The sequence below is a fragment of the Carcharhinus amblyrhynchos genome, chromosome 19 (assembly GCF_965287045.1).
Source record: "Carcharhinus amblyrhynchos chromosome 19, sCarAmb.v2.hapA, whole genome shotgun sequence".
NCBI lineage: Eukaryota > Metazoa > Chordata > Chondrichthyes > Carcharhiniformes > Carcharhinidae > Carcharhinus > Carcharhinus amblyrhynchos.
Window position 1 is genome coordinate 49779370 of NC_137342.1, and position 18679 is coordinate 49798048.

General features: G+C 46.9%; 1 protein-coding gene across 7 annotated transcripts in view; it reads right to left on the reverse strand.

The window, feature by feature from the left end:
• Window positions 1-18679, reverse strand: part of frmd4a (FERM domain containing 4A) — a 613918-nt gene that overhangs the window by 151487 nt on the left and 443752 nt on the right. For all 7 annotated transcript variants that reach the window (XM_080207761.1, XM_080207763.1, XM_080207759.1 and 4 more), the window contains exon 5: window positions 308-392. In XM_080207761.1, coding sequence (XP_080063887.1) covers window positions 308-392 — 85 coding nt within the window. The remainder of the gene's footprint in view (window positions 1-307; window positions 393-18679) is intronic.

Below are 18679 nucleotides of genomic sequence, written 5' to 3' on the forward strand. Positions count from 1 at the left end.
AAAAGAACTGATGTTTCACATCCAGGTGACCCTTTGTCAAAGCTAAAAGGCAAAGGGTCATCTGGACTCAAAACGTCCGCTCTTTTCTCTCCTTCCAGATGCTGCCAGACCTGCTGAGATTTTCCAGCGTTTTCTCTTTTGGTTTCAGATTCCAGCACGCGCATTCATTTGCTTTCAGTCACCCTTTAGCATCACTGGGCTACTGGGCTTCATACATCTCTTGTAGTCTTTCCAAACTCTGTAGTTGTCTACGGACTGGACTTGGTCAATATTATAACAGAGGTTGCCACTGGGGACACACTCTTACCTTGTAGATACACGACTTTGCATTCAGAAAGAAAAGTTCAATGGTGGCATTGTCCTTCAGGTAAGCAATGCTTTCGATGTAGAACCTGTAAAGGAATTAAGAGCTCAGTATAAGCATTGTGGAGAAATGACCTTCCCTCCCTTCACAATCTCTCATTCAGTGTTTTTAATGCTGTACTTTCCATTCTCTAACATTCAATCCCGCTGCCCTCTGAAATCAGGCTATGTAATCGATTGATATACCGTCAGATTCTCATTATAGAAACCTCAACACAGCCACAAACACTCAAAAGCAGAAGCGACATCTCAGGATGTCCAAAACTGCTGTCGATCCCATTTTGGGTTGCATTTTGTTAAAAAAACCCCAGATAATTCTAATTGCAGACATTATTTTTCTTTATCGTCACTATTTCATTTCTAGTTGTGTGTTTATTGATGTATAATTCTGAGGATTGCTCAGCTCAACAATCCCATCCCCGTTCGTGTCACAGAATCGAAACTTTAGTCTAAAGCGGAGAGTAATACAATATCACTGTGACTTTACTCACTACTAAGCAACTTGGAGGGGAGTTCTCTGGCAACATCATCATGGGAAACACTCTGGAGGTTTTGCAGAATGCTACCATCCGAAAGGCGATTCTTTTACCTGGCTAAGCTGTAGGGCGAGATTTTCCACGCAACTTGCCGCGTGTTTCGAGATGGCCTGCTATTAGCCTGTGGCAAAATCTTCTGGTCTCGTCGTTGCCAATGGGGTTTCCTCGCTGCCAGGAAACCCTGGATGAGGGATGGTGGGACTGGAAAACCATGCTGGCATGAGTGGCCAGAAAATTCCGACATTAGTTTCTGCCATCATTACCAAACGGCACATCTCCACCGACCTTCCTCCCAATCAGTTGGGGAGGGGGGAGAAGGCTGCGAGGGGATTAAGGGTTATGGGGAGAGGGCGGGAATGTGGAACTGAGCCACGACAGATCAGCCATGATCTTATTGAATGGCGGGGCAGGCTCGAAGGGCTAGATGGCCTACTCCTGCTCCTATTTCTTATGTTCTTATGACTGGGCATTACACTCGGGCACTGATAAGCGCTATTCCATTGGCAACAGATTCTGTCAGCGTAGTGGCCAACATTCCTCACTCACGCAGAACCATCACAGAGACCATGTGGTCAATCTGCCATTGGTTGCCTGGGGAGTTGGTTCTGTCAAGTTGATAGCTGCTTTTACACAAAATCTAAAACTGTCGAACTTCAAAGGCAGACTACTGGAGGAAATGCATTTCAGGACAGCCTGAAGATGTGTTGCTATTATGAAAATACGGACTAATCCTTTCAAAGCTACAAATCTAATTTTTATTAACAGGCCCATCCTGAGGTCAATTGCATTGTGTTCCATATCCCAAAATCCACCACTGCCTCTGTTTCCCTTCCTCTGATGGGAATTTGCTATTGTTTTAAATGAAGGAAAGGACAGGCTTGTGTTTTTTTTAAGTTTATTGATTAATGTCACAAGTAGGCTTACATTAACACTGTAATGAAGTTACTGTGAAAATCCCCGAGTGGCCACACTCCGGTGCCTGTTCGGGTACACCGAGGGAGAATTTAGCACGGCCAATGCACCTAAACAGCATGTCTATAGTCAGTGGGAGGAAACCCACGCAGACACGGGGAGAGCATACAAACTCCTCACAGGCAGTGACCCAAACCGGGAACTGAAGCCAAGTCCCTGGAGTTGTGAGGCAGCAGCGCTAAACGCTGTGTCACCGTGCAGTCTGTAGTGCCTTTCAAAACCACCGAGCATTCCAAAAGGTTGATGAAGCACCTTTAAAATGTGGTTACTGTCTTAATGTAGGAAGCATGACCATCAACCTGTGCACAGCAAGCTCCCACAAAGAGCAATGCAGTGTTGACCAGATAATTCGTGTCGCTGATGTTGATTGAGGGATAAATATTGCCCTGGACACACTGGGCAGAATCTTACCCTCCCCCGCAGGTGGGCTCCAAGGTTATGTGTTTGTGGGGGGGGGGGTAATGCTGAATGTTAAATGGATGGGATTCCCCCCGGGAACCTGTCCACCCAAACCCAGAAGTGATTTCATGCCTGGGTGGACAGTGCCTTGTGCAGGAAACCCACCCATTCACGCCACTCAATGGTCATTTCAGGGCCTATCCCACCGAGCCTCAATTTCTAGGCTGGCAGGAGCAGGCGAGGGAAGGGTGGGCAAGCGACATTTACACCTCCCCCACCTTGGGTGGGAAGGGATGGTCGGGGTAGGCACCTCGCTTTGAAGGCTCCCTCCGAGTTGGGGTGCCCTCCCTCCTGGAAACCTTACTCTCCTGGTCTACCCCCCTTTGTTGCGATCACACCCATCCCAACCCCCCCCAGTGATCCCACCCTCTGGGACTCAAAGGTCCCAGGACTTTGCCCCCAGGCAGAGTGCTGCAGTACCGCCTGTGGCCACTGCAGCGCCGTGTCTGGCTGAGCTGAAAGGCTGTCGGACGTACTTCCTCTCGCAGGCTGATGGTATACCTGCCAACTCCCACTGCCAATCACCACTCGAGCGAGGCTGTGTGTTAGGCAGACTCTCAGGATGGAGAGCGCTGATCACTCACCATCCTTAAAACTCTACCCTCGGGATAATTCCCCTGTTGTTTTTGGGGGGATCTTTTATATGGTAGTCATCTCACTTACTGTCCTGTCTGGAGACATCTCTTTAACCTATGCTTAATGCTATCTCCACTCACTCTGCACCTTTAAGAGTTGATTAGGTGTAAAAACTTGCATTCTAATCAGTATTCTGTAGACTGTGTGTGTCTTTATCTGCCCTGTTTGTGATCAGAACTCCCCACTCACCTGACGAAGGAGCAGTGCTCCGAAAGCTAGTGGTGTTTACTACCAAATAAACCTGTTGGACTTTAACCTGGTGTTGTGAGACTTCTTACTGGATCTTTTATGATCACAGGGCTTCAGTCTAACATTTAGTGCAATAGACAATGCAGCACTCCCTCCAGTCTGCACTAGAGTGTTGGCCTGGATTTCTACATCCAGCAGTGGGAATGGACTTCAGAGGTATGCGTGTTACACACTCAACCACGTCTGACACACTGACAATGCAAGTCATTATAGAAGCAACACGGTAACACAGTGGTTAGCACTGCTGTCTCACAGCACCAGGGACCTGGGTTCAATTCCCAGCTTGGGTCACTTTCTGTGTGGCGTCTGCACATTCTCCTCGTGTCTGCGTGGGGTTCCTCCGGGTGCTCAGGATTCCTCTCGCAGTCTGAAAGGTATGCTGGTTAGGGTGCATTGACCGGAACAGGCGCCAGACTGTGGCGACTCAGAGATTTTCACAGTAACTTCATTGCAGTGTTAATTTAAGCCTACTTGTGACACTAATAAATAAACAAACTTTAAAAACAACAAAAAGGAGCAGGAGGAGGCCATTTGAGCCTGCACTACAATCCATTATAAAATCGGCTGATCATCTAACTCAATAGCCTGATCCTGTCTTCTCTCCATATTCATTGATCCCTTGCCCCAAAGTGCTATAAGTATCAATGATATCAAAGCATGTTTGATATTTTATGTTAGTACTATATTGTCAGTCTGTTGAATATATGTATAATATGCAGTGGGATTTTTATGTAAACGTGTGATAATTAACAGGAGGAAAAACCTCAGTAAACACAGTTTGCTAAAATGAGGGTCAAACATTGAAAATTCTCCAACAGAATTGTCCATGTTGTGCTTACACAGCTGCCTCGCAATGTTCATACACTCAACAGCTTCTAGACTCAACCTCCCGTTCATTATTGTCAGCTTGTTCAGGCAGCTCCCAGCATCGGCGCTCTTGTTAATCCCCGCTGAGAGGCCGAGGGGGAATCGGAAACGCCAGCAGGGGGAGAACTGCTCCAAGGGGACGAAGATCAAGGTCATTCCAACCATCTGGAGGCACAGTGGCACAGTAGTTAGCACTGCTGCTTCACAGCTCCAGGGATCCAGGTTCAATTCCAGCCTCGGGTTGCTGTCTGTGTGGAGTCTGCACGTTCTCCCTGAGTCTGTGTGGCTTTCCTCCGGACGCTCCAGTTTCCTCTCACCCTCCAAAGACGTGTGGGTCAGGCTGATTGGCCATGGCAAATTGCCACTTAGTATCGGGGGGATTAGTAGGGTAAATGTGAGGGCTTACAGCGATAGGTGGGATTGCTGCCAGTGCAGGCTCAATGGGCTGAATGGCCTCCTTCAGATTCGAATCTATGATTCACTCGGAGCTTCCTGTGGGATTCCAGTCCCATAATGTTTAACAAAATTCCATTTGCATTTAGAATTGTGTGGGTTGCAATTCCCCTGGTAATCCCAATGAGGTGGCTGTCCTCTGAGGAGAGGGAATGAAACAGACTCACAACTCCCTGGTGTTTAGAAGAATGTGACCTCATTGAGAGACACTGAGGGAAATAAAAAGCAGAACATGCCGGAAAATCTCAGCCGATTCAACAGCATGGGAACACCACCACCCGCAAGTTCCTGTACAGCCACACACCGTCCTGACCTATATCACCATTCCCTCACAATCGCTGGGCCAAGATCCTGGAACTCCTTCCCTAACAGCACTGTGGGTGTACCTACACCACACGGACTACAATGATTCAAGAAGGCAGCTCACAACCACCTTCATAGAATCCCTACAGTGCAGATGGAGGCCATTCAGCCCATCAAGTCTGCAACAATAACCATCCCACCCCAGGCCCTAACCCCACACATTTACCACAGTGGTGGGGGGTCTCAGTACGAGAGTTACCCAGTGGTTCCCATTCCTCTAACTCCTGCTGAAAGGCAGTTCGATCCATCCAAAATCTATGGTTTAAACTGGGATTTCGGATGGTTCCCAGTGCAGGGCAAGGCCCTGGAGAAGTGTGAACAACCTGAGTAACTCACGTACAATCCTCACACTGGGACCTTCATGGACTGGGTGGCACAGAAACTCTTTGGGGGATCTGCAGGGTACACCACAGATGACATCAAGATGGGTGACAGAGCAAAGTTTGCAGAGGACACTGAAAGTCTGCAAAGGGATATAGATAGTCTAAGTGAGTGGATGAGGGTTTGGCAGATGGAGTACAATGTTGGTAAATGTGAGGTCATCCATTTTGGTAGGAATAACAGCAAAATGGACTATTATTTAAATGGTAAAAAATTGCAGCATGCTGCTGTGCAGAGGGACCTGGGTGTCCCAGACGGACTCAAGGAGTTGGTTTGCAGGTGCAGCAGGTCATTAAGGTGGCAAACAGAATTTTGTCCTTCATTACTCAAGGGATAGAGTTTAAAAACAGTGAGATTGTGTTGCAGCTGCATAAGGTGCTGGTGAGGCCACACCTGGAGTACTGTGTACAGTTCTGGTCTCCTTACTTGAGAAAGGATATACTGGCACTGGAGGGGGTGCAGAGGAGATTCACTAGGTTGATTCCGGAGTTGAGAGGGTTGGTTTATGAGGATAGACTGAGTAGACTGGGGCTATCCTCATTGGAATTCGGAAAGAATGATGGGGAGATCTTACAGAAACATATAAGATTATGAAAGGAATAGATAAGATAGAAGCAGGGAAGTTGTTTCCACTGGCGGGTGAAACTAGAATTAGGGGGCATGGCCTCAAAATAAGGGGAAGCAGATTTAGGACTGAGTTGAGGAGGAACTTCTTCACACAAAGGGTTGTGAATCTATGGAATTTCCTGCCCAGTGAAGCAGTTGAGGCTCCCTCATTGAATGTTTTTAAGGCAAAGATAGATAAATTTTTGAACAGTAAAGGAATTAAGGGTTATGGTGAGTGGGTAAGTGGAGATGAGTCCGCAAAAAGATCAGCCAAGATCTTATTGAATGGTGGAGCAGGCTCGAGGGGCCAGACGGCCCACTCCTGCTCCTAGTTCTTATGTTCTTACCCCATCTCTACCCCACCCCCTTCAATACTGGAGATTGGGCGTCGAACACAATGGTAAGGATTGTGCATACACTGCAGCTGTCTGTGTGGAGTCTGCACATTCCCCCTGTGTCTGCGTGGGTTTCCTCCGGGTTCTCTGGTTTCCTCCCACACTCCAAAGGTGCACACACAAAGTTTTAAAGTTTATTTATTAGTCACAAGTAGGCTTATATTAACACTGCAATGAAATTACTGTGAAAATCCCCCAGTTGCCACACTCCAGCACCTGTTCGGGTTACACTGAGGGAGAATTTAGCGTGGCCAATGCACCTAACCAGCACGTCTTTCAGACTGTGGGAAGAAACCCACGCAGACACAGGGAGAATGTGCAGGCTCTGCACAGATAGCGACCCAAGCCAGGAATCGAATCTGGGTCCCTGGTGCTGTGAGGCAGCAGTGCTAACCGTGAGCACTGAGACACAGTGACCAGAGTCAATCACACAGCAATGGGTTGAAAACTCTGGGTGTGTAACTACCAGCGATAGATTTCACACTTCTGTTTGAATGAACCTTTACAAATGTTGATACAATCCCGACAGGGTATCCCATGGGAAGGGAATGTAGGTCACAGCATGACCGCTATAGTGTTACAGTCCTATCTCCCATCTATACTCCCAGTTAACAAGTCTGGGAGCAGACAGTTTGAAAGCTGACTCTCTATTTCCTCTTCTGGCTGAGCTCGGCATGAGGAGGGAGGGGGGGGAGTTGCAGCTTTGAACTGGCCCTCCCTCCTAAGCTGCCCCTCACAGCAGCAGCAGCACAGTGTCAGGGGCAACAGTACCTTCACCAAGGAGAGATCAGTCTCCACCCAGACAGGCAGGTACCTGAAAGCAGTGACTTGCTTCTGCTGGCTGTGAGTCTTTCCCTCACGGCTGGTGAGGGTTGATGCAGAATAGCCACTCCGAGGGATTATCACAGACCCGCTGATGGAAAACGTCAGCAGCATTGTCGCGTTAGCAGAGAATCCCCCGCAGGGTGTGGGCACCTCCTGTGAATCGCCATGTTCCGGCACCTGTTCAGGTGCAGTGACCCAAGCTGGGAATTAAACCCGGGTCAGTGGCGCTGTGAGGCAGCAGTGCTAACCATTGTGCTACCCTGCAGAGGTTAGGTGGATTGGCCTTGCTAAATTTTCACTTAGTATCCCAAGTTGTGTAAGTTAGAGGGGATCAGTGGGATAAATGTGTGGGGTTAGGGGGATAGAGCCCGGGTGGGAATGTTACCTGAGGGGTAGTGCAGGCTCGATGGGCCGAATGCTCTCCTTTCGCACTCATTCTGTTCTAAATCGTGCAAAATGCTCCTCAAACTAAATAGAAATTTCTTACGTGGTGATAAGTCCGAGGCACAAGATAGTTTTCAGATTCTGTTCCTATTCTTGTTCTAACACAATGACATCTCACTGAAATGCAACAGGAGTAGCGGACCTATCGAGAGGTAAGGCACCTCGTGACAAATCCAGTCAACGTTTCAGTTGCTGCCTGAGTCATTTAGAAAGTTCTGGAAGCTGTAAGTAACTGACTGTGGCACCCTCAGACATATCTGACCGAGCGAGTGTGAAGAGACACTGGAGTTTTCGCTGGCCTGTGCAAGCTGAGATTCACAGTGAGCTCAGCATTAATATGGGTAAGATGGGTGTGGAGGGATATGAGCCAAATGCGGACAATTGGAGATAGTTTAGGGGTTTCATAAAAAGGGTTGGCATGGACGAGTTAGGCTGAGGGACCTGTTTCCATGCTGTAAACCTCTCTCTGACTCTATAACACATTTAAAGCTTAATCTACAAACAAATAATTCCAAATTCATTTGCATTCTGAAGAAGTGTCAGATTGAACTGTAAATGTTTGCTGTGTTTCTTCACAGATGCTGGGTTTTATCAGCGTTTCTGGATTTTTTGTGTTTCTCTGGTTAACGTACAGCAGAGGGAGCAGTATACTATAAAATAACTGTCCTATCAAAACACTGACGGTTCCATCCTCGCTGAGCCAGGTACACACCAACTCCGTGGAATTACATTCAAAAAACATTCCTCAGAAAAAGAAAGGCCGATCTGGGAAACAATCGATTATTTCCAATTCTTGCGGAGATTGTAAAGTGACTGTAGATGTTTCTGAGAGTTAAGGCGCAGATCCCAGTCCACTCCTGCCTACATGGAATTTGTTCCGAGTAGATTTCTTTCCTGTTTTCGCTGGAATTCTTACAGATCCAGTTTGCCCGGCAATAGTTAACAGTTTTTGTGAAATGAATTGTCCCAACTGGCAGGTCTGCTCATTTCGCTCTTTTAATCCAATTATTTCTGTAGCCGTGGAAACTCTGGGGCAGGTTGTGTTGTGTCAATGGGATCTGTGCTCATTCCCAAAGCTCCCCCTACTGAACAACCAACCAAAGCACAATCAGAATGTTCCGCATGGAATTTCCAATAAGAAAATCCATCTCCCCTGTCAACAAGAGGAATTTCAGTAAATAATCCCACTGTGTGCAGTGATCCCCCAGTGGGTGCAGTGATCCCCTAGTGGGTGCAGTGATCCCCCAGTGGGTGCAGTGATCCCCTAGTGGGTGCAGTGATCTCCCAGTGGGTGCAGTGATCCCCTAGTGGGTGCAGTGATCCCCCAGTGGGTGCAGTGATCTCCCACTTTAATAAACAGGGCAGTGGGAAGTCCAGTGCACTCCCTTCTCCCTGTCTCACAGCAGCAGGGACCTGGGTTCAATTCCAGCCTTGGGTCACTGTCTGTGTGGAGTCTGCACATCCTCCCCATGTCTGCGTGGGTTTCCTCCGGGTGCTCCAGTTTCCTCCCACAGTCCGAAAGACGTGCTGATTAGGTGCATTGACTTGAACAGGTGCCAGAGTGTGATGACGAGGGGAATTTCACAGTAACTTCATTGCAGTGTCAATGTAAGCCTTACCTGGGATACTAATAAATAAAGTTTACTTTACCCTGGAAACATTCCTGATTAGCTTTGACCAGTCTCGGGCTGGGAATAGAGAATGAACCACTGAATACTATACCCACTGGATTGATATAAAATGACATTTGTGCAAAGGAGATACCAGGTCCGTCAAAGGGGAAAGTTTGAAGGGGCTTCTCGGAGGAGGAAAGAGAGGTTTTGGGAAGGAATTCCAGAGCTTTGTGCTCTGGAAGTAGAAGGCATGGCTGCCAACTGGACAATGAATAAAATTAGAGAGAAAGTGTGATATCTCACCAAAAAATGGCAGAATGCTGGTTCTGACACAGAAAAGGGAATGAATCTCACCGATGATGTTGGTGTGTTGCTGGGCCGAATCTTATGCCTCATTAGTAATAATTTCTAAGCCCACGAGTATCATAAGAACGTAAGATCTAGGAGCAGGAGTTGGCCATTCAGTGAGGTCATGGCTCATCTTTTCATGGGCTCAGCTCCACTTACCCGTCCGCTCACCAGAACTCTTAACCATAATGAATGGTGGCATGGTGGCACAGTGGTTAGCACTGCGCCTCACAGCTCCAAGGTCCTGGGTTCGATTCTGACTTGGGTCACTGTCTCTGCGGAGTCTGCATGTTCTCCCCACGTCTGCGTGGGTTTTCTCTGGGTGCTCTGGTTTCCTCCCACAGTCTAAAGATGTGCGGGTTAGGTGGATTGGCCATGCTAAACTCACAGAATCATTCATAGAATCCCTATAGAGCAGAAAGAGGCCATTAAGCCCATCAAGTCTGCACCAACCACAATCCAGCTCAGGCCCTATTGCCGTAACTGCACGAATTGACCATGCTAATCTCCCGGACATGAGGGTCAATTCTCCCTGTGTCCCAGGATGTGTAGGTTAGAGGGATTAGCCGGGTAAATATGTGGAGTTGTGGGAATAGGACCTGCGTGAGATTGTTGTCGGTGCAGATTCGATGGGCTGAATGGCCTCCTTTTGTAGTCTAGGGATTGTACGATTTTAATCACATCGCTCCTGTGGCATGTTCCCTCTGATTCACCCACCCCTCAGTGACTTCATTACTGCTAGAACAGGGAAACTCCGGATTAACGGCTTCCCAGCACTTGTTTCCACAACAACTGCAGAGGATAGCAGGCGAGAAGGCAGCACTGCGCTTCTCGGAGGGGGCACAGATTTTTGGTTAAACTCAATTTTGCCAAGGGTATTGTGTGGGAGCGAGGCCGGCAAATTAGTTACTACCTGGAAAAATATTCTCTCTCTTCGGGCCTCAAAACCGTTGCTCTGAACACCCTGGATTTCCTCTTACAACTTAATGTTTCCAAAATCACTGCTCCCTGATTGGGACAATGTATTTGTAACGATTTTAATCAGGCCACTGAGATTGGCTTGCTTGAATATGAACTCCCTGAATAACTGTCTGGCAAGGCGTGCCGTCTACAGGTCTGGGCAGCGGGCAATCGAGGGGGTCATCCTGCCTGTCTGCCTCTCTACTGCGGCTATACTTGCGGTTGGGTGTCCCTAGAGAGGGAACATGCGGTGTCCGAGGGCACACCTTCCGTGCCCGCTGGGCACCGCAGGGACTGGGGTGTATTACTGACCCTCCTTACATCATCAAATTAAAATATGATTAAGTTTCCTTTCTGCTTTGTCTTTTGATTTGGGCAGATTCCCCCCCCCCACTTTTTAGGGAGCTGCCCCATTTTGAGTTGTCCCTAAGTTATTGTTGATTTTGTTTATTAGGTTGGACAACAAAAGATGTCCCTGATAAAGGGGCAAATTAATGGTCTAATCAGGGAGCCCCAGGCTCAGTACGTAAACAGGAGTGTCAGTTCCTCTGACACCCCGGATGTAGACGGCGAACACTGTGTATAGTATCGCTGGGTCTTGTAAATAGAGGAATTTAGGTGAAGGGATTGCCTCCTCCGAGGACTTACTCCTGTCCCTTTCAACTCCACTGGGACCTTGCTTTAGGAACCTTGGGTTTTGTCACCGAATAGACGAAGGATGATAATGTTAGCACAACAATAACATGCACGTCTGTATTGTGATCTAATTGGGTTATTTTCTAAGCACCCCCTCTGAAGTGACTTTATTAGCAGGTAGTAGATTTAGGAGATTCTGAAATGCTTCTCGCAAAGATAAAACACAATAATTCCTGCCACAATGATTTATCATCGTAAAGCCAAAAGGAATTGAAGATGTGTGGATGTGGCCTGTCAGTGCTTAATCAAGCATTTGGCATCTATTCGGCACAGGATGAAGACACATACTGTAAAATATGTGCTGCAGCTTAGCTCAAACCATCATTTCTCTTCACATCTGTATGAATCACAATCAAATTCCAGAGTAAATGGCCAAGCAGGAGAATGATTTTGATTCCCTGTTGTTTTTTTTTGCCGCTCAAACTGTTGAGTTGTGTTTATAGCGTAGATTTTGAAAGGGATTGATTATTGCGTTCACCACCCAGTTCACGAGCCTGCCATCTCTGCCTGTGACCTGCAGCCTGCTACACAATCTGAGCAGCTTTATTCCGCAGCCAATCCCTCACCACAGTCCTCGCATCAAGAACCAGCCAGTTCCTCATTACAAATGAACACAGCCGCCCCCCTCTGTTATCACAGTTACGCAGGTCACCGGCTGAACAACTCCAAATCGAGCGGGGAAATACCATTGTACAGGTTCCAATCCAGTAATCATAGAATAGAATCCCTATAGTGCCTAAGGAGGCCATTTGGCCCATAGGGTCTGTACTGACCACAATCCCATCCACCCAGGCCCTATTCCTGTAACCCCTCATGTTTATCCTGCTAATCCCCCTGACACTAGGGTTAATTTAGCACGGCCAATCAACCTAACCTGCACATCTTTGGACTGTGGGAGGAAACCCATGCTGACACAGGGAGAACGTACAAACTCCACGCAGACAGTCACCAGGGGGCAGAATTGAACCCGGGTCCCTGGCGCTGTGAGGCAGCAGCGCTAACCACTGTGCCAGTCATGGTTATATGGCACTCCTAATTCTAGTACTCGGCCAGTGAGGGGGAATGTCCGCTGGAGCAGTAACATAAGACAACAAACACGATGTTAGAAAGATGTTTTAAAAATCCACCTTCCCCCTCTGGGTCCCAATCCATTTTTGTGCTATTTTTAACTGATCTACCTCTATACACTCTTACTCATGCTGACAGACAGGAATTACACTGGAGACTGTGTGTAAAATAGCACAGAGAGAATTAAACTGAGATGCCATTTGGTCAGGTAAATATCAGTCTACCATCTGTGTGTATGTGTAGTGTGTTTATATGTATGTGAGTCCACATATGTGCACATGCGTTATGTAGCATGTGCATGTGTGTCCGTGTTTACATGTGCATGTGTATGCGATATATGTGTGCACATGCATCTATTTGTGTGTGCATGTGTGTTTGTGGGTGCGGGTGTTTTGCTACGTTGTACGTGTGTGCTGCTGTGAGTGCGTGTTAGGGTAAGTGCTTGTTGCTGTGTGCATGAGTGTTTGGGTGAGCGCATGTTCTTTTTATTCATTTATGCGTCATGGGAGTCGCTGGCTGTCCAGCATTTATTGCCCACCCAAGTTGCCCTAGGACAGTTGAGAGCCACACAGCTGTGGCTCTGGAGTCACATGTAGGTCAGACTGGGTAAGGATGGCAGATTTCCTTCCCTAAAATTACGTTAACGAACCAGATAGATTTTTCTAAAAATCGACTATAGTTTCATGGTCATCATTAGATTCTCAATTCCAGTTTTTTTATTGAATTCAAATTCCACCATCTGCTGTGGTGGGATTTGAGTCCAGGTCCCCAGATCATTAGCTGAGTTTCTAGCGATAATACCACTAGGCCATCGCCTCCCTTAATGCTGTGTGTGAGTGTATGTGTATTTGGGGGAGTGTGTGTGAATTTGTGTGTGTGTGTTTGCGCATTTGGGGAGTGTGTGTGTGTATCTGGGGGAGTGTGTGCGTGTCTGTGTGTGCACGTGTATTTGGGGGACTGTGTGTGTATTTGCGTATTCGGAAGAATGTGTGTGTGAACTTAGGGGAATGTGTGTGTGTATATATGTGTGTATGTTTGTGTGTATATTTGGGGTGTGTGTATTTGTTTATCTGGGGGGTGTGTGTATCTGGGGGTATGTGCGTTGGGGGTGTGTGTATTTGTATATCTGGGGGTGTGTGTGTATCTGGGGGCATGTGCATATCTGGGGGCATGTGTGTTGTGTGTGTGTGTATTTGGGGGCATGTGTGTGTATGTTTGTGAGTGTGTGTATTTGGGTGTGTGTGTGTATTTGGAGGAACGTGTGTGTGTGTGTGTGTGTGTGTGTGTGTGTGTGTATCTGGGGGGTGTGTATGTCTGGACATGTACATGTATTTAGGCCGGTATCTGTGGGAGTTTGCGCATTCTCCCCGTGCTTGCGTGGGTTTTCTCCGGGTGCTCCGGTTTCCTCCCACACCCTAAAGATGTGCTCTTAGGCTGATTGGTGTAACAAATTGTCCCTAAATTAGTCTCCCCCCAATCTGGTCTCCAATGTGGAATGTCATAAGCGTAGACAAGAGTCATGGGTGGAAGAGGGAACTCACAATGTTAAAATGGCAGCGTGGGCTCGTTGGGCCGAAGGGCCTGTTTCCTGTGCTGTGTTGTTCTTTGTCTATCTAGGTGTGTGTGTGTGTGTGTGTGGGCAATAAGTTAGCAATGGGCAATAGGTGCTGGAATCACCAATGGCCATGCACCTTGTGAAAAAATGAAGCAGGATCTGGGATGCCCCACGGTGCCCTCTGCCAGGGGTGTCCGTCGGAGAGTGTGTTTACCCAAAGAAAGGAAACTGATCCTTTTCTCAGTTGCAAAGAGTGACATAAATGTTGACAGGAATTTTGCCCATTGATCTGTTGTGTCCAATCTGATCTGTTCCAATCATATGAAGATGTGTTACGATTGATAACTCCTAATCTGTGATTATACCCATAGCTGTGTACAATTGGAAACCTCTGTTCAGACTTGTTGATTCTATAATTAAGACGTTAACTTCAGAGAAAGGTCAGCTTTCTGAGTCTTCCTTCATCAGCACAGGCTGGACAGACTTGATGGGCCCAGTGGTCAAGGGGACAAACTCTCTCACAGCCTTCACACAGCTGTGAACAAACGGTGTTAACATTTACAGAGGATGGTAGTAGCCATGGCGACAGCAGGGTTGCTCCAATTCCCTCGGATGAAGGGATGTGTCACAGTGCTCTGCGGAACGCTGCAGGGAAACTCCCGGTGTGCGTGCGTGGGATTCACTTGTCAACACTCTGCAACAGGCTCCCACACAAAGGACGGCCACTCCAGCGAGGTACTGGGGGAATCCGGTGTCCAGAGAAACAAACGCCAGCGAGGTGCCGAGAGGGAAAAAACAGAGGCAAAATCTACTCGGACACAGCGAATCCAAGGTGGATGGACAGGATCAGAACGTGAACCCCCTCAGTGGGGTCAGATAACAGCAAGACTGGACTGAAATGCACAATAAAGTGTGATGTCCCGAGACTGATTTAGATTAAAACGATTCTGTGCATTCTGATCATGAGCGTACTACTCATTAAATGGCGCAGCATTGGCATTTACACGCACGAGCAAGCAATTTATCATCCCTGCACAGAACACAGTGCAGAGGGGGAGGGCGCAGCGCTGTCCATCTCCATTACATCAAGGGCTAAAGTCATTTTCATTCCAACCACATCCGCAGCATCCAAGCGATGGCGCTTTCATCATTAGCATAGGGCTTCTTTGAAGTTAGTAGAATTATTGGCAAGATGCCTGTTTTAATGACAGATATCTATCTGTCAACCAACAAATTCCCTGGCAGCTTGGCTATCTCGCTAAAATCCTATATTCGCTTTTTAAACCAGATCTCACCGAGCGGTCTCGGAAAGCAAAGGTTAATAGCAATAAAGAACCGCAGGAAATGTTAAAAAAAGCTGTCCTTTCTCAAAGAAAACTACTGACTTGAGTTAACCATCATTGGTTTTACTCTGCCCCTTGTGTAACTGCAAATCATTACGCCAGGAATGTTCTATTATCAAATGAATCCAGTTTTGGAGAGGGTACAGAAAAGATTTGCCAGGATGTTGCGTGGTATGGAGGGCATTAGCTATGAGGAGAGGTTGGAGAAACTTGGTTTGTTCTCCCTGGAGGTTGAGGGTCAACCTGATGGAAGTCTACAAGATTACGAGGGGCATGGACAGAGTGGATAGTCAGAAGCTTTTTCCCAGGGTGGAAGAGTCAATTACTCGGGGACACAGGTTTAAGGTGCGAGGGGCAAGGTTTAAAGGAGATGTACGAGGCAGATTTTTTTACACAGAGAATAGTTGGTGCCTGGAACTCGCAGCTGGGGAAGTAGTGGAAGCAGATACAATCGTGACTTATAAAGGGCGTCTGGACAAATAAACAAATAGGATGGGAATAGAGGGATGTGGTCACTGAAAGGTTAGGGGATTTTACTTCAGATGGGCAGCATGGGGGTCGGTACAGGCTTGGAGGGCCGAAGGGCCTGTTCCTGTGCTGTAATTTTCTTTGTTTTTTGTTCAGTTCTGAAGCAAGTCACTACTTTGTGTATTTGGGTGCTGTTTCCATTTTGATGCTCACTAATAACTTTTTCAGACGATGTTGTCTGATTGGGGAGGCACGATGGCACAGTGGTTAGCACAGCTGCCTCACAGCGCCGGGGATCCAGGTTCGATTCCCAGCTTGTCTGTGCTGAGTCTGCACATTCTCCCCGTGTCTGTGTGGGTTTCCTCCGGCTGCTCCGGTTTCCTCCCACACTCTAAAAGACGTGCTGGTTAGGGTGCATTGACCATGCTAAATTCTCCCTCAGTGTACCCAAACAGACACTGAAGTATGGCGACTAGGGGATTTTCACAGTCACTTCATTGCAGTGTTAATGTCAGCCTACTTGTGGCAATAATAAACAAACTTAAACTGTATTTTCAGTTGATTTCAGCGGACAGTCAGTTGTGACTCAACAAGTAGCCTTCCTGCCTCTCAGTCAGAAGACTGCTCCAGAGATTGAACACACAAATTTAAGCGGACACTGCAGTGTAGTACTAGGGGAGCCCTGCACTGTCAGAAGTGCTGTCTTTCAGGTGATACGTTAAACCGAGGCCCCTCTGTTCCCTCCGCTGGACACAAAAGATCCCACGGCGCAATGTCAAAGAAAAACTGCTGGCCTGGCCAATATTCATCCCTTAATCAACATGACAAACATTATCTGGTCGTTACGATATTGCTGTTTGCGGAATCACGCTGTGCTTCCTACATTACAACAATGGCAAACATTTCACAAAGTATTCCATCGGTTTGTGGTGCCTCAGGAAGAGCTGTGGTCATGATGTGTGTACATCAAGATAAATTTTTCTTTTTGTAACAGAGCATCTTGACGGCACAGTGACACAGTGGTTAGCACTGTTGCCTCTCAGCGTCAGGGACCCAGGTTCGATTCCTGGCTTGGGTGACTGTGTGGATTCTGCACATTCTCCCTGCGTCTGCGTGCCTGCTCCGGTTTCCTCCCACAGTCCAAAGATGTGTAGGTAAGGTGGATTGGCCATGGTAAATGTGTGGGGTTATGGGGATTGGGCGGACTTGGATGGGATGCTGTATCAGTGCAGCCCCCCATGGGCCGAATGGCCTGCTTCTGCACTGTGGGGATTCTACCGTAACAGATGGACAATTTAGGCATTTCAGTAGAAAATAGAGTTGTGGAATTTAATTAAATCAGAGAAATCATGCAGGCTTAAATTGAAGGCATCTCATATTTGCTAGAGGAGACACCATCACTCAGAATCAACTGAACAATGATCTTATATAACTGGACTGATTGAAATAACTGCCAATCATTAATTTATTGCACGAACATTTGTAAGAAAGAAAGAAAGACAGGTTATCAACAAACACAATTCAGCTCTGACAAATAAAACTACTTTAAAAGGTTATTTTTTATGGCTGGGATTAAAGTTCTGCAGATCATCTTGCTTAAGGATCAGCAGTTAATTGGAATGCATAATCCTTCATAATCCCACCGGACAGGAGGTTTGCTGTGACTCGTATTTTAAGGCCATAAGAGAGTCATGGAATGGAGACAGAATCATGAAATTTTATATCGTTGGGACATTATAGTTTGACAGATTTAAACCCTTCGCATTGTTGTCCAGTACATTTATCTTACTTATTTACTCAGAGTAATTCTTTCCAGTTACACAAAGCAAATTAAAATGCCATTTGAAACATAAAGGGCGTATTTGTATGAACAAAAAGGCACAGGGTCTCCCAGCAGTCTGGCCAAGACACATCCCTCAATCTTCACAAACACAGGTGAGCTGTCACACTGGGTTTTGTGGGATCTTGCTGAGCTCTACACAACAGTGACTGCACTTCACATCCCACTACAATGACTGGTTAGTACGTCGAGGTGTCCTGTGGTCACGAAAGATACTATGGAAAGACAATGCATCAAACCTAATACTGGTCCGAATACCTTTAGTGTCATGATTGCCAAACGCTCTAAGGGAGCTAAAGCCAAAAGTCCAGAACTAGGGGTCATAGATTGAGGATAAGGGGTAAACCTTTTAGAACTTCTTCACCCAGAGGGTGGTGAATGTGTGGAATTCACTCCCACAGAATGTAATTGAGGCCAAAACATTGTCTGATTTCAGGAAGTAATTAGATATTGCTCTTGGGGCTAAAGGGATCAAGGGATATGGGGGGGAAAGGGGGGAAATCAGGATATTGAACTTGATGATCAGCCGTGATCAAAATTTTTGGGGGAACAGGCTCGAAAGGCCAAATGGCCTCCTCCTGCTTTGAGTTCCGATGTTTCTCAGGGAAACAAATCCAGGATTCCGGCACATCTCAGAGACAATGAGTACAACTCAGCCGTGCTATCTGTAGTCTTCATAAATAGTGATTGATTAGGGTACCTGTTCCTTAACAGAAGCTATCAACTGATATATGTTACACCGTCTCAAGCAGAGTTTTGAATGTGTTAGCACAGGACAGACAGAGATAACTGATAGAGTCAACGAATTGATGTGGTCTAGATGTTGTTTGAAGTGTTACTGCATCGAGTGGTCTTCCCCACCTTTACTGAGATTAAATTAGAAACTTCAAATAAATGCGGAACGTGATCAAAGCGACTTGAGATCCTCAGATCAGGAAGCACGGAGTTCTGTAATAACCAACTAAATATATAAAATGTACCTCGTTTCAGAAATATGAAAGCCCAATTCCAGTCTCAGCTCACGGCCATTTGGAAATGAAGGATGGTTTCTCTGATATAAAGAAGCTGAGGAGCTTGATGATAATTGACTCGGTGCACACTTGGGGCAGGAGTTTCTGCTGCTGCTGGGACAGGACTTTCCCTGCTTGGCTGGGAAACAGAGTCTGGCACTGTGTCCAGACCCTTTGCTGTGAAATCGGTCACTCTGTGAGTTTTTAAATTAATGATACTCAAAGTGAA